The sequence below is a fragment of the Protomyctophum parallelum genome (assembly GCF_964188405.1).
Source record: "Protomyctophum parallelum genome assembly, chromosome: 2".
NCBI classification, from domain to species: Eukaryota; Metazoa; Chordata; class Actinopteri; order Myctophiformes; family Myctophidae; genus Protomyctophum; species Protomyctophum parallelum.
Window position 1 is genome coordinate 18,704,191 of NC_139699.1, and position 15,709 is coordinate 18,719,899.

General features: G+C 41.2%; 1 protein-coding gene across 1 annotated transcript in view; it reads left to right on the top strand.

The window, feature by feature from the left end:
• Positions 1–15,474, top strand: part of LOC310854322 (CD82 antigen-like) — a 52,832-nt gene extending 37,358 nt beyond the window's left edge. Inside the window, exons 6-9 of the mRNA XM_083758919.1 lie at positions 4,051–4,146; positions 8,985–9,164; positions 10,445–10,528; positions 12,660–15,474. Of these exons, the coding sequence (XP_083615045.1) occupies positions 4,051–4,146; positions 8,985–9,164; positions 10,445–10,528; positions 12,660–12,740 (441 nt within the window). The 3' untranslated portion in view covers positions 12,741–15,474. The remainder of the gene's footprint in view (positions 1–4,050; positions 4,147–8,984; positions 9,165–10,444; positions 10,529–12,659) is intronic.
• The last annotated feature ends 235 nt before the right edge of the window (positions 15,475–15,709 follow it).

Sequence of the window (15,709 nt, forward strand, 5' to 3'; positions counted from 1 at the left end):
CCGTCATACAGTCTGGAGCAACGGAAGCTCTGATCATGAGTAAAATATAAATACTTCCGTCATACAGTCTGGAGCAACGGAAGCTCTGATCATGAGTAAAATATAAATACTTCCGTCATACAGTCTGGAGCAACGGAAGCTCTGATCATGAGTAAAATATAAATACTTCCGCCATACAGTCTGGAGCAACGGAAGCTCTGATCATGAGTAAAATATAAATACTTCCGTCATACAGTCTGGAGCAACGGAAGCTCTGATCATGAGTAAAATATAAATACTTACGTCATACAGTCAGGAGCAACGGAAGCTCTGATCATGAGTAAAATATAAATACTTCCGTCATACAGTCTGGAGCAACGGAAGCTCTGATCATGAGTAAAATATAAATACTTCCGTCATACAGTCAGGAGCAACGGAAGCTCTGATCATGAGTAAAATATAAATACTTCCGTCATACAGTCTGGAGCAACGGCAGAGCTATCATGAGTAAAATATAAATACTTCCGTCATACAGTCTGGAGCAACGGAAGCTCTGATCATGAGTAAAATATAAATACTTCCGTCATACAGTCTGGAGCAACGGCAGAGCTATCATGAGTAAAATATAAATACTTCCGTCATACAGTCTGGAGCAACGGAAGCTCTGATCATGAGTAAAATATAAATACTTCCGTCATACAGTCTAGAGCAACGGAAGATCTGATCATGAGTAAAATATAAAGCGACTCCCCCCCACTTCCATTTCGTCTTTACAGGTGCGCAAATTTATCCTAATATGAAAATAAATCATCTAAGCATATATATAGCTTACTGCTTAGCAGGAATGGCAAAAAAGGAAAGATATTTTAAAAATATATTTTCGGATATATTCGGAAATGGCAGCTTCCTTACTCAGATTTCGGGAGGTGTAGTTCCAGACTATATAGCATTCGGAGATTGTGGAATAGTTGTCTGCTTACACGAGACTATGTGTGGCCTAATGGCAGTCTGCACAAGACTGTGTGGCCTAATGGCAGTCTGCACAAGGCATTCAGACTATGTGTGGCCTAATGGCAGTCTGCACAAGACTATGTGTGGCCTAATGGCAGTCTGCACAAGACTATGTGTGGCCTAATGGCAGTCTGCACAAGACTATGTGTGGCCTAATGGCAGTCTGCACAAGGCATTCAGACTATGTGTGGCCTAATGGCAGTCTGCACAAGACTATGTGTGGCCTAATGGCAGTCTGCACAAGACTATGTGTGGCCTAATGGCAGTCTGCACAAGACTATGTGTGGCCTAATGGCAGTCTGCACAAGGCATTCAGACTATGTGTGGCCTAATGGCAGTCTGCACAAGACTATGTGTGGCCTAATGGCAGTCTGCACAAGACTATGTGTGGCCTAATGGCAGTCTGCACAAGACTATGTGTGGCCTAATGGCAGTCTGCACAAGGCATTCAGACTATGTGTGGCCTAATGGCAGTCTGCACAAGGCATTCAGACTATGTGTGGCCTAATGGCAGTCTGCACAAGACTGTGGCCTAATGGCAGTCTGCACAAGGCATTCAGACTATGTGTGGCCTAATGGCAGTCTGCACAAGACTATGTGTGGCCTAATGGCAGTCTGCACAAGACTATGTGTGGCCCAATGGCAGTCTGCACAAGGCATTCAGACTATGTGTGGCCTAATGGCAGTCTGCACAAGACTATGTGTGGCCTAATGGCAGTCTGCACAAGGCATTCAGACTATGTGTGGCCTAATGGCAGTCTGCACAAGACTATGTGTGGCCTAATGGCAGTCTGCACAAGACATTCAGACTATGTGTGGCCTAATGGCAGTCTGCACAAGACATTCAGACTATGTGTGGCCTAATGGCAGTCTGCACAAGGCATTCTAATGGCAGTCTGCACAAGGCATTCTAATGGCAGTCTGCACAAGGCATTCTAATGGCAGTCTGCACAAGGCATTCTAATGGCAGTCTGCACAAGGCATTATAATGGCAGTCTGCACAAGGCATTCTAATGGCAGTCTGCACAAGGCATTCTAATGGCAGTCTGCACAAGGCATTCTAATGGCAGTCTGCACAAGGCATTCTAATGGCAGTCTGCACAAGGCATTCTAATGGCAGTCTGCACAAGGCATTCTAATGGCAGTCTGCACAAGGCATTATAATGGTAGTCTGCACAAGGCATTATAATGGTAGTCTGCACAAGGCATTCAGCGCTGATATCTGTCTAGCTGCTAGCTGCTGTCTAGCTACATGGGTTGTTTGCTCCGGACGGACACATACACACACACACACACACACACACACACACACACACACACACACACACACGGACAGACGGACAGACGGACACACAGAGACGGACACACAGACCGTCTCCTAGAGAGCTTGCCTCTAAAGAGCCACACCATCATGTATACGATAACCCAAACTTACTATAACTCTGATGTCACAATAACTGTTTTGGTGTGGACAAAATCACATGTTCAATTGTCTCACACTGAGCCGCATTGTAAACAGGAGGCCGAAGCAAACTCCTTGTTTGATACGGATTAAGAAGAGGATGTTTTCTCAAGCCTCTGTTGACATGTCGTTCGTATATATTTGATAAGGCACAGTGATTTCTATCCCCCCCCCCCCCCCCTTCTACTGTATATAGACAGAATACATTGGCAACTCTTATAGAGAGAACACAATTTGGCAACTCCTCCCACATATGGTATTGTATTTTCTCCGTTTTTTCATGTGCACTTGCTTCACATCACATCCAGTGTTGTTTTTGGCAGCAAATTTAGATTTTAGTTTTAGTCTCTTGAATAGTTTTCATTTGGTCACCTGGAATGTCTTGGTGTTAGTCTAGTTTTAGTTGACTAAATCTGCAGTTGATTTAGTCGACCAGATTGTATTTTGGCGGGCCTTGATGCCGTCGTAATGACAGTTTTTACAATTGCTGAAAATAGCTGATCTACAAGCTCACAACGCGTCGCGCTGTGACGCGATGTGAGCTTGTACATCTGTTATTTTCAGCATGCAACTAATTGTAAAATGACTTATCTCTTGTCTACTAGTCCCTTCATAACATCTTAGTCTAGTTTTTATTTGTTGACGAAATTGTCAGTATATTTAGTTTTAGTCAGCATAGCTTAGTTTTCATTTAGTTTCCATTTAGTTTGTCAGTGGAAAAAGGTAGTCTTAGTTTCAGTCGATGAAATCAACACTGTTCTACTGTATATAGACAGAATACATTGGCAACTCTTATAGAGAGAACACAACTTGGCAACTCTCGCCCCACACACGGTGTATTTGCTCTGGTTTTCATGTGCATCACATCACAGTATCACACCCTCTCTATGTTCATGTGCATCACATCACAGTATCACACCCTCTCTATGTTCATGTGCATCACATCACTGTATCACACCCTCTCTATGTTCATGTGCATCACATCACAGTACCACACCCTCTCTATGTTCATGTGCATCACATCACTGTATCACACCCTCTCTATGTTCATGTGCATCACATCACAGTATCACACCCTCTCTATGTTCATGTGCATCACATCACTGTATCACACCCTCTCTATGTTCATGTGCATCACATCACAGTATCACACCCTCTCTATGTTCATGTGCATCACATCACTGTATCACACCCTCTCTATGTTCATGTGCATCACATCACAGTATCACACCCTCTCTATGTTCATGTGCATCACATCACTGTATCACACCCTCTCTATGTTCATGTGCATCACATCACTGTATCACACCCTCTCTATGTTCATGTGCATCACATCACAGTATCACACCCTCTCTATGTTCATGTGCATCACATCACTGTATCACACCCTCTCTATGTTCATGTGCATCACATCACAGTATCACACCCTCTCTATGTTCATGTGCATCACATCACTGTATCACACCCTCTCTATGTTCATGTGCATCACATCACAGTATCACACCCTCTCTATGTTCATGTGCATCACATCACAGTATCACACCCTCTCTATGTTCATGTGCATCACATCACTGTATCACACCCTCTCTATGTTCCAGATCAACGATGAGATGTCCAAGATCGTACGCCAGGTCCTGGACAACTATGGCAAGAACACGACCACTGAACAGGCCTGGGACTTCATCCAGCGCAAGGTGAGCTTGTTAAGGGAATCTGCAGGATCTGTACATGCTCAGCAGAACAATACATTAATGAGGCAAGACAAGAATTCAGCATGAGCATTTTTACTCGAGTAAGGAGCAAACTTACATGACTTGTCATTGTAATAGAAACCCCCAGTTTGACTCCCTGAGACATTGTACTGGTGTTCTTAATAGCCCCCAAAAGCCCTCCAGCCCACAAAGGAATACGGCCCCATACCAGATAACCATCTGGTGAGACTGAGGGACAGGTACTAACATTAACTCATGGGGAAAAGTTACACAGAAATACTAGTAGAGTTTCTCAAATGAATAACATTGCTCAGTGTATTCCAAATGTCCTCGACAAGATGCGAACCAGGTCTCCATGCTCTAAACTACCTAAACAAAAGTAGAAGATCTGTGTCACAGATGTGTATATCTGCTATTTTTTGTGTGCAGCCAACGCTAAAATGTAGTCAAATCTAAAAGGACACGGAAGCTTTCCCAGTTTTAATGCGTCAAAAACAAAACATCCTATGTACTGGGTTGGTGTATGGTGTCTGTCATCAGGAAATGTTGAATGGGATGAGTTAAGTAGGATGTTAGGTGATATTTCATCCTTCATGTTAGGTGATATTTCCTCATTAATTCCCACGGGTTAGGGTACAGCAGTGCCAATACCAGAAATGTACAGTACAGTATGTCGAGGAATTGGACTAAATTGGGTAGAAGAATTTACAAAAAAAAATAAAAAAATCAAATGAAATGCTCAAAACACAATGCTTTTAATATACAGTATGCTTTATTAAAAAAAATCGATAGCTTGTAACATTATATTTATATAATTTTCTTTGCTTTATTTCTTTTCCAAATGCCCCCTGGCTCCCCCTGGTGGCCCCCCACTAAACACCTGTGGTCTTCTAAATAGATCAAATGGCTATTAGATTTTAGATTTTAGATTTTGGACAAAAGCAAGACTGTTCCCAAGGTTCAAGGTTGTACTTTATTGTCCCATCTTGTGTACGGGTACACAGACAATGCAGCAGCATAGATAGCATAACATTCAAAACAACAAAAGCACAGCAAACAAAGGGATAGAAAGAGTGCAAGAAAGTGCATTCAATGAGTAGAGAAATAGTACATGATTTCCCTCTAGTAGCAAAGTTAGGTAATGTTTTGTGAACAGCTTCACAGCAGGTTATGTTCCATATATACAACACAGTTTAGTTTAAGAAGGTGCAATTTGGGGCTAAGTTCCATAAAATATTGGATATATATATATGTTGCTGTCAGGAGGAAACCTCATAACTCAATTTTTGAGGTTTTTGATTGATTTTGATGGCATAGATCAGTGCTATTGAACACCCTTATGCCTGTGTGTTTCGAAAATATTGAACCAATGGAAAGTAGTAAAGTGCTTTGGAGTTTGGACAAAACCTCTTAACTCCATTGGATCCTCAAAATGTCTGCTAAAGCAACTAACTCCACCACCTCTCCCCCTCTCATGGAAGTCATTGACAATATATAAAGTCACAACACCAACTTTGATGAGGCAGTATTGCTTTGTTTTAAATATATACTTAATTTCCTGAAAAATGTATATTTTATTTCCTGAAAAATGAACATTGTGGAGTTATGAGGTTTCCTCCCGGGAGCAGAGATATATACAATAAAATGATATATTCAATCATATTCGATCAAGTATATTTTGATCAGCCATCCAACCAAGAAACGTTTCTGAAACAGTGCGACTGAGCTCAAGGTAACCTGATGATTTGATACTTGACGAACATCATCCAGGGCTGTGCGCGTCGGTCAGGGATTGAGTTGCCAGCGGAAATCACCTGAACATCTGAAGCATTGTTCATGGCTAGAGTGTCAACAACAGGCTCCATCTCTGCTCTAGAAAGTGTCCTTCAACAGAACCGTGTAACTTGACCTACAGCAGCATCCCTAACAGCCTGAGGGTTTGACACCTGCCAATTTGTATGGGTCGCTAGTAAGTCCCAGAAATACATAGAAAGAGATTAACAGGTTGAATGCCTACAATGTACGGCCGTCTTTCAGGCTAGACTGCCTATGTTTAAAGTTACCTTTGAACAGCCAGTGCACTGACCGCTGAGTTGCTTGTCATGAAAATCCACTTTAAGACGGTGTAATCGCTTGTTGTAGAGTTGAAAAGTATTCCAAAGTGCCAACCACAACAGACCTGACGGGGCAGCCGTGCGTTTGCTAGGCGCATAACCCTTTGCACACCGGAGCGACAGACCTTTTTGCGATGACGTCATCAAAACGTGTCTCATATCCCATTCTGTCCGGTGGATTGCCCGTATGACTTAAAACGGATTAAAAATGTGGATTAAACAATGAAAACATAACTCGGGCAACTCACGAATCGCAGGGAAAGTGTTCTACCGATACCGATTGACCAATTCCGATATTTTACAGAGGACCACATTGGAAACAAGCCTAGGCCCTATTGGGGCTTGGCCCAAAGCTTGTTAATAAAGTATTCAATACATCAATAAAATAGCCTATACTCTTTTCAAAGTGTCTGTTTTCACAACTGAATGACTACTGAATGAGATGAGTACACAAATTAAATGTAGAAAAATGTAAAGTTTATTTTTACTTAAGATTTTACATCATATTTGATTTGGCTTTTTACATTTTTTCATTTAAAACATTTTCGCTGGTGAAAACCGAAAATAATAAATAATCTGTATTATTTTGAGACCGTTCCGATACCGATATGGTATTTGTATGGCCGATATGGCCTATTCCGATTCTGCTATGGCCATTTTGGGTCACCCCCCTTCTTTAGCTTAGATTGACTGGCCTAGAGGTTCCCAAACCACTGGTACTACACCACTGGTGGTACTTCAGCCCTCCCTCTGGTGGTATGCAGAGGAGTCGCCTAAAGGAGGAAAACAATTGTTTAAATAGGCTGTCAAGATTTGAGAACGTTAGAAATATCATCAGTTGTGCCGATTTACTGTAGTGATTAGACAGAGTTTTGTCAGAGCAGCAGCATTATTGGCTTATATGGAATGGAACAAAAAAGGCAGGTATACGCTCCTGTGTTTTAACATCAGTTGTTATATGGTGGTACTTGGAGAGCCAAATATCTGATATATAAGGACATGAATCGGTCTCAGAAACAGTGCACTGTATTTGTCACTGTATATTTGCACATATAATGTGAAATTCGTCCTCTGCATTTAACCGTCCTAACTTATTAGGAGCAGTGGGCACTATTCTAATACAGCACCTCGGGGAGCAGTGAGGGGTTAAGTGTACAGTGTCTTGCTCAAAACCTTCTGTCTGGCATACCTCAAGATAAGTCATACAATGTTGTGTAATATGAATAGTTGGAACGACAAAGTAAAGTGTGTTGCAGTTCATTGCGATTTCTTAACACATGTACCAACCACTTGTTTTTATTTTTTTCATCCTGGCTCCAAACCAATATAACCACCATGTCTCTCCTCTCCAGAGTAATCCTTATGATTTCTTCCTATACTAAAAAGAAGCAATCTGTGTTGTAGAATTGGTGATTTAATCACGTGAACAGCGCAGGGTTCTAATTCTGTATCAAATGTCCGTAGTAAACAGCAAAAGTAATATATCTCTCCCTCTGATTGGAGTGACCGCTTCCCTCTACACCAGAACCGAAAATAGTAACAAGCTATCCCATAATACTCCTCGTCAGCACACTCAGTCCGCCAACACAGTTAACCCATTTAGAGCTGAGGACGATTCTACAAATGTCTTCTAAATTCTGTTCTCAAACATTTTCATGTCAAGGACCCCCAGAATTATATGTATTTTGACCACCGACCCCAATCTGAAAATATGTTGTTCCAGGGAGGGACCATCCAGAAGCAAACATTTATTTTTATTTTTATAAAGTATATTTATTGGTTTTTAAAGACACAGACATTACACAACAAGAACATAATTAAAAAAAAAGAAAATAAAAGAAAAACAGCTCAGGCACACCACTATTATAAATAAAAAGATTGAATATACAAAGACATGATAAGGACAATGAACTATAATGACAAGTGACTTTCAAATTTTCATAGACTCCCAATCAGGGAATCATACAGTACATTAATACATATATTAAAAAGGCAGACAGTTATCATAGGCACCAAATCATTACAACAAGAGCAGACCCATGCATGCTCCACTCAAAGGCGGCAACCGCCACCCCTCCAGGCGGCAGGGCCACCGCCCCAAGAAGTGGCCCGACGCAACGCATCGAGACCCCTGCCCGGGCGACCACCCCCCCATCAGAAGCAAACATTTGATTTAAAAACGTTCGCTCGGAAAGAATATCTAGTCAAAGAATTGCGCCAATTTTCACGATTCTTCTAAAATAGGAGATCTACAAGCTCATAGCGTGACACTCAGTGACACGCTACGAGCTAGATCTGCTATTTTTCAATAGCTAAAGTATACCATAATGCTTATAACAACAAAAGTGGTTCCCGCCCCGGAATGGGTTAACCAAATCCATAATATTTGACAATGCATTTTCATTCCTGTCTGGACACACAGCAGATTACCCACCACCCCCGGCCCCACTTTCAACATCGCACAAGCCATTGTATCATTCTCTGTCTGTGATCTCTCATCTCTCTCTCTGACACGACTCTGTTTGAATAAAGCACGCAGATTATTTAATCAGCTGTGTGTGTGTGTGTGTGTGTGTGTGTGTGTGTGTGTGTGTGTGTGTGTGTGTGTGTGTGTGTGTGTGTGTGTGTGTGTGTGTGTGTGTGTGTGTGTGTGTGTGTGTGTGTGTGTGTGTGTGTGTGTGTGTGTGTGTGTGTGTCTGTCTGCAGATGGAGTGCTGTGGTTGGACCGGTCGTATGGACTGGGATCGCAACGGGGTGATCGTCAACAGCTCCCAGCTGCTGTTCCCCTGCTCCTGCCAGAATGTGTCTCTCGCCACGGGGGGCAACGTCTCCGACGCTGGCTTCTGTGAGGCGGCGGCGGCGGATGACTGGCCCGTTTACGACGTGGTACGGAAGCCCTTTTCCTTAAAACTGTGTGGTCGTGGTCGGTGACCCATTTTGTTTGTGGGGGTCGCAGACACATTGTCATGGGGGATACCAGAGAGCTCGCCTGTTGTCCGACTCGCCACGGTTTAGCGCATTGTAGTTTTACTTCACCTTCATTTAAATTGCATTGAATGGAGAGTGTGAAAGAGAGAATAGTTGTTTAGAGTTCACACTAGATGAAGTAGGAATGCAAAATTTTAAACACCAAAGTACCGAAACAATGTAATTAATTAGTAAACAATATCCTGAAATGGTAGGCGTACTTCAGAATCAGAAGCCTTTATTTGCCATACATGTAAACATGTTATGCTATATTGGATACATTGGTATTCACATACTCACGTTGTTATCATTATCTAGCTGACCATTTAATTGCACAAAATAATTTGATCGCTTTGGAAATGAACTATAACATCTGTGAGTTTGACATACTGTACTACACTGATGAAGACAGCATGTTAGCATAACGATGAAGACAAGTTGGAAAACTGGCGAGTTCTCCGGATACCGTCATGGGTATCCAGGGCCGGAGCCATGCAGGAACTCTTTATGAGTAAGGCTACAGACGAGAGGCTGGTCTGCATGTTTGCGAGCGTAGGAAGAGAACAATCCCATAGCTCTAATGAAGGCATTAGAGCTATGGACCAGAGCTACGATAGATCCCCGATTTTCTGTGGAGACCTGGCGACAGAAGCGTGCAAAAGCAGCAAAACGAGGGACCAGTGAGTCGATGTAATCCCTCCATCTGCGCCTTGGTCTGCCCCAGGGGTCTCCTCCCAGTGGGACGTGCATCGACGACCTCCCTAGGGAGACGCTCGAGAGGCATCCTAACCAGATGCCCGAATGCCCGAACCAGAATAGGGATTCTGGGGTTCATGTGGTTATCAAGTCATGTCAGAGCTGCTTCATGTGCCATTTCCATGCATTAAAGTTCTCAGTCACAACGACTGATTTCACTCATTTCGATTCCATTGAAGCCTGCGCACCGGAAACAGCAGATCTACAAGCTCACAACACGTGCTGTGAGTTATTTTCGGATGAAAGAGTATTTGAAGTGATCAAAACTAGCAATAGAATAAAGGGTTTAGAAGCATCTTCCAGAAACATGAATGTCTCAGTTAAATGTCATATCATCTTCATTGTCATCTTCAGCTGGTCGGACCTACTATAAAACATCATCATTACATTTTCAGTCTTGATATTTAATTTAGCTTTATTCCATGCATTTAATTGTCTTCCAGGGCTGTTCCTCCAGTGTGGAGGGTTGGCTCCTCACCAACCTGGGAGTGATCCTGGGCATCTGTCTGGCAGTGGCTGTGATTGAGGTACGTAATGATTAGGCATGTAACGATTCACTCAACTCATGATACGGTTCGTATCACGATATGATTTGTCATGATATTTTAAACAAATAATATTTTCCAGATTTTTTATTTTTCATTTTATATAATTTATCCTCTCCCCCAAGCTTTTTTCATTTTTTTTTATTTAACTACATTGCAAAAGAAGTAGTATTAGTTTTGACAGTGCAGAAACATAATTGCATTCCTTGTTGTATTAATGAGCATCAACGACCATCACCTGGGCAGTGGGCACAGTCACAGACACACACAGCTCCCCTCTACAGTGCTCTACTACTGAAAGTGACTCGGTCTAATTTCTCTACAAAAACACTTGAATATGATGGAATATGATTAAAGCTTTTTTATTTGTTTTAATCGATTTTTTTATTTCATTAAATCGATTCATATCGTTGGGATTAATATCGATATATATGGATATACGATATATCGTTACATGCCTACCGTCTGGTGATTAGAATTTCACTGGTTCTCTTCCCTGGCCCGACGTGACTACGACGTGTCCCTAACACCCAATGTTGTTTTTGACAGCAAATCTTTCATTTAGTTTTAGTCACATTTTAGTCACCTGGAATGTTTTAGTGTTAGTCTAGTTTTAGTCGACTAAATCTACAGTTGATTTAGTCAACTAAAATGTATTTTGGCAGGCCTTTATGTCGTCCTAATGATTTTTTTCACTTTCACGATCTACAAGCTCACAACGTGTTGCGCTGCGACGCATTGTGAGCTTGTAGATCTGCTATTTTCAGCATGAAACAAAGTGTAAAATGACTTATACTGGATATATTGTCCACTAGTCCCTAGTGGACAAGATAATGTCCCAAGATAATGTCCCATGTTAGTCTAGTTTTTATTTGTTGATGAAATTGTCAGTATATTTTGTCTTAGTTTTAGTCATCATAGCTTAGTTTTTATTTAGTTTCCATTTAGTTTTCGTCAGTGGAAAAAGGTAGTCGACGAAAGTTTTTCGTCAAATTCCACGGTGCACGGGGCACCAACCTGCACGTCAGGAGCAATCGGGGGTTCAGAGTCTTGCTCAAGGACACTTCAACACTAACTCTGGGGGAGCCCATCCACAGGGATCGAACTGGGAACCTTGTGATTCCCATCAGACGCTCTACGGGCCACTCTTATTACATGAGCCACTAGCCCTAGCATCTACCATTGCATAATGCTTTTCCACATACATGATGATGGCTTGGAAATAATGGCATAATAATATGCAGGCTGCATTCTAATCTTTGGTTGTCTCTTCACCTGCTATTTAGTGTTAACTTTCAGGGGGTATATTATCGTATAGTGTTTTTCAGCAAGTGTAAAAACATCCATTACGTCAAGGCCGGTCCAAAGTACATTTTAGTCGACTAAATCAACTGTAGATTTAGTCGACTAAAATCTTATATTTAGTCTAAAACTAAAACTAGACTAGAACGCTATTCCAGGTGACTAAAATGTGAATGAAAACTATTCAAAAGACTTGACTAAAACTAAAATAGAAATGTGCTGCCAAAACAACACTGCACTGGAGCACTGCCTTCGGAGGAGAAAGTTACCTTTTTAATGCCATACATAATTTCTCTCATTTTAAATAGAACGACTTACTCTCCACCGTGTTCTCATTCAGTGCACTGGTCTGTAGGCTAGGTTGTTTTGTTGTCTCAACTCTAATGTATAAAAGGCACTGACATAGCAAATGCAGTTCTCAATACTTCCATTAAGGCACAGCAGCCGAGGGAAACGGACATAATACAGTATATGGGTGTAAAGTCTGGTTCGCAACAGAACACCACATTAAACTGTCATCTAGCGGTTACGACTTCTCTATTAATCATGGTCATTTATATGTTTAACCTCCTATATAAAATATGTACACTTTTGCTTGACTGAGTCTATATTATTGTTTAACTTCTGTTGCTTTGCTAATGACGTATTCTCAGACATAAAAAAAACCCCTTTCCTATCAAAAGATAATTTGGTGGTAATTTGGTGCCCCCCCCCCCCCCCCCCCCTAGGGGTCATCGACCCCCCCGGTTTGAATACCCATGTTTTAGAAGATGAAATGCTTGACCTGTCATCATCTATTTTTGTTTCACAGCTCCTGGGCATGATTCTGTCCATCTGCTTGTGCAAGAGTGTGACACAACGAGAGGACTATACCAAAGTGCCAAAGTACTAAAGCTGAGTGGACGAAGATGACACACACACACACACACACACACACACACACACACACACACACACACACACACACACACACACACACACACAGAAAGAGAGAGCAAATAATGCGTTCTGTCACCGCTTATGTGGTGAAACGTTTTGTCCAAATGTAAAAAACAAATGTTTGTTTGCTTTAAGTTTTTTTTTGATTTATTCTGTTTTTTTTTAATGTTCCATTTGAGGCACTTTTGTTCCAGTCCAGTTCCCCGACCTGGATCACTTAAAGCCTCCTAGTTCAGATGAAAGATTTGCGACGAAACTAAACAGTTTTAGACCGTTTGCAGAGATAAATCGCAGCGGTACTGAAATTACCCCGTCGCAGCTTGGCTGATGACTGCTGATTTGAGTCTTGTGTGATCAAAAATGTTACGGCCATTATTATTATGATTTATCTGTTTACCTGACGCTTGCACAACGTGTTAATGTTCCCACGTCCTTTTCCAACAACAGAGCGCTGAGGTCCCAAATGGCATCCCAACAGTGTTTAATGAATATGATCCAAACCAAACAAAACACATTGATATCTTCTATGGAAATACTCTCACGTGTTTGATTATTGTTTCCCCTCCCATACATGGGAAAGTACCCTGTTTAGAACCTATAGCCTGGAGGGAATTACTATGTGGTTGGCTACACAGTATAAGCGGAATAAACACAATATATAGTTCCATAGATGTAGAGGGAAAGGTTGTACAGGTTGACGTGATGTGAGGAGCCTTTGCTATGGACGCGGGGAAACGGCCTCCGCCAGTCGCTTTGATGTGGACTGTCCAGTTTTATAATGTTGCAAACCACAATTTGGGGGTATTCTGTCTGCGGTACAGTGGTTGGCAGGTTTTAACTCGGGCTCGTCGTGAATCTTTGGTCTGACCGGGGCTTTTGGTACTATAAAACTTAATTTTTTTGAGTAAAGCTGAAAATGTCCAACATTGAGTTCATGTCCAAAATTGAAACCTAGTAGCGCACGTTCGCCAGAAATGGCTTATTATCTGCAAGTTCATGTTGTGAACATGGAGATCGCCTATTTCTGGCGAAGAGATTTAGAAAACGATGGCAGACCAAGTAGTACAGACTACAGAGCCAACTGTAGAGCCAGGGTTTAAGTGGTTGGCATTTTCTGGAACAGGTTGAGCAGGTATTGGTGGAAGACATCGTTCTGTGCATTTGATAAGAGGCAAGGTTCCTCCTCCCTCTGACCTTATGCCTAATTTATATTTGTCTGCGTGCCTTGTTGCTAAAATAGCAGATTTACAATTTGCTATTTTCGATGCGAGACACCGGCACACAACTAAGTTATAAGTGGCTTTCATAGTGCCTCCAATGCTCTTAGATAGATAGTTTTTTTTTTTTAGCGCTTAAGGTGTCTATGAAGATGTCTTTGGAAGCTAATTGCAGCATTATTTCCCCTTGAACAATCTAAAGGGGAAACATGAATTGTCTTTAACGAATGACAGAATGTGATTTCATCTTGGGATTCCTCTTCCTGCTAAATCCATCCATCCGCCTGGTGATTTCGGATTGTAGATTTGGTACTTCAGTGTTGGTTGACGTTTATTTTGTTGTGAATTTTAGTTTTAAGTGTATTGTGTATATATAATATTATTAGTTATGCTCATGGGACTTTGAACCCAAGAGAACATTGCCTGTTTCCTTTTTAAGCCTAGTTTATATGTCCTCGTACGACTATGTTGCTCGCGGTCATTAACTGATTCTCGACTGCAATACAAGACTCGTTGCAACTCGCTTCTCGGTTTGTTTTGGCAAGTGGCGCGGTCGCATGACAAGGTATAAATTGGTCCCTAGAAGCTGTCACTCCATGGTTAGTACCTTTTTTTTTTATGTAGGCTCTTTTCTTGTGTTATTTTTCTTTATTCTTAAGTGTGGACACAGGATTTCTTTGTTTACTAGTCATTTTTGTTCAGGAATTTAGAAATAATTACATTACACGACCTTATATATGATGCATGCATGCCAACCCAAAAGTGTTAAAAACTCGGTTTACAATTGCCTTTTAACGGGGAAATGCTCTTCAAAAAGGTAAAGGAGGGAAACCTTGTAAGTCCAAAACCGTCCCTTTTTTATTTACTTAAAAAAAAAGTAAAATATTAAATAGCCGATCTACTTCACAATTTTTATAAAATGTAAAATAAATGGAAATACAAGGTTTTCTGTCGGCAACGATAAACATCAGAACTGTGACTTCTTCTTCCCCTGTTTTGTCATCTTTAATTGTTTAATTGTTCAACTCAATTTTCTCAAAAAGCGCTTGAGACGTGAATTTTTCTTTTTAAATCAGGGATGTTTAAACTTTGACTAAGTGAAGGGAAAATTGATGCTATACACAATTTAAGTTATGTACTTGATGTGAAAGAGATATTGCTTGGCGGGGGGAGAAAAAAAAAGAATATCCATCTTGGAACTTAAATGTGTATACAGTAAATCATTTGGAATACATTTATGTACATTTTTTAACTTTTCAGCAGACGTTTTTTCCTATGTTTTTATGATGTACAAAAGATATCCTGTTTTTGTTTGTTTTTTTTGTACAGTACTGTATGTTTGAAACACATTCCATTAACCTCGAAATAACTTCTAAAAAGGTGTAGGTGTGATTAAACTGGAGTAGTTTGTGTATTCTCACCACAGTTGTTCCGTTTCATTTTGCCAATAAACCCAGTAGCCAGACTGTTGTTTATGCTGTCGTTTCATTCATTCAAATCCATAGAGACACACGGGGACTACAAATTTCACCCCCCCAAATGAGACAGCGTCCCCACTTCTGGTCCGTTAGTACCATAGAAGCCCATTGAAATTCAACTGTAGTTCATGGGCAGAGTTAATGGGGGTGCAGGGGGGGGCACAGCACTTTTTTAGTTTTTTTTGTGTGACCCCCCCGGGTTTAGAACCCCTGCTTTAAGAGACTGG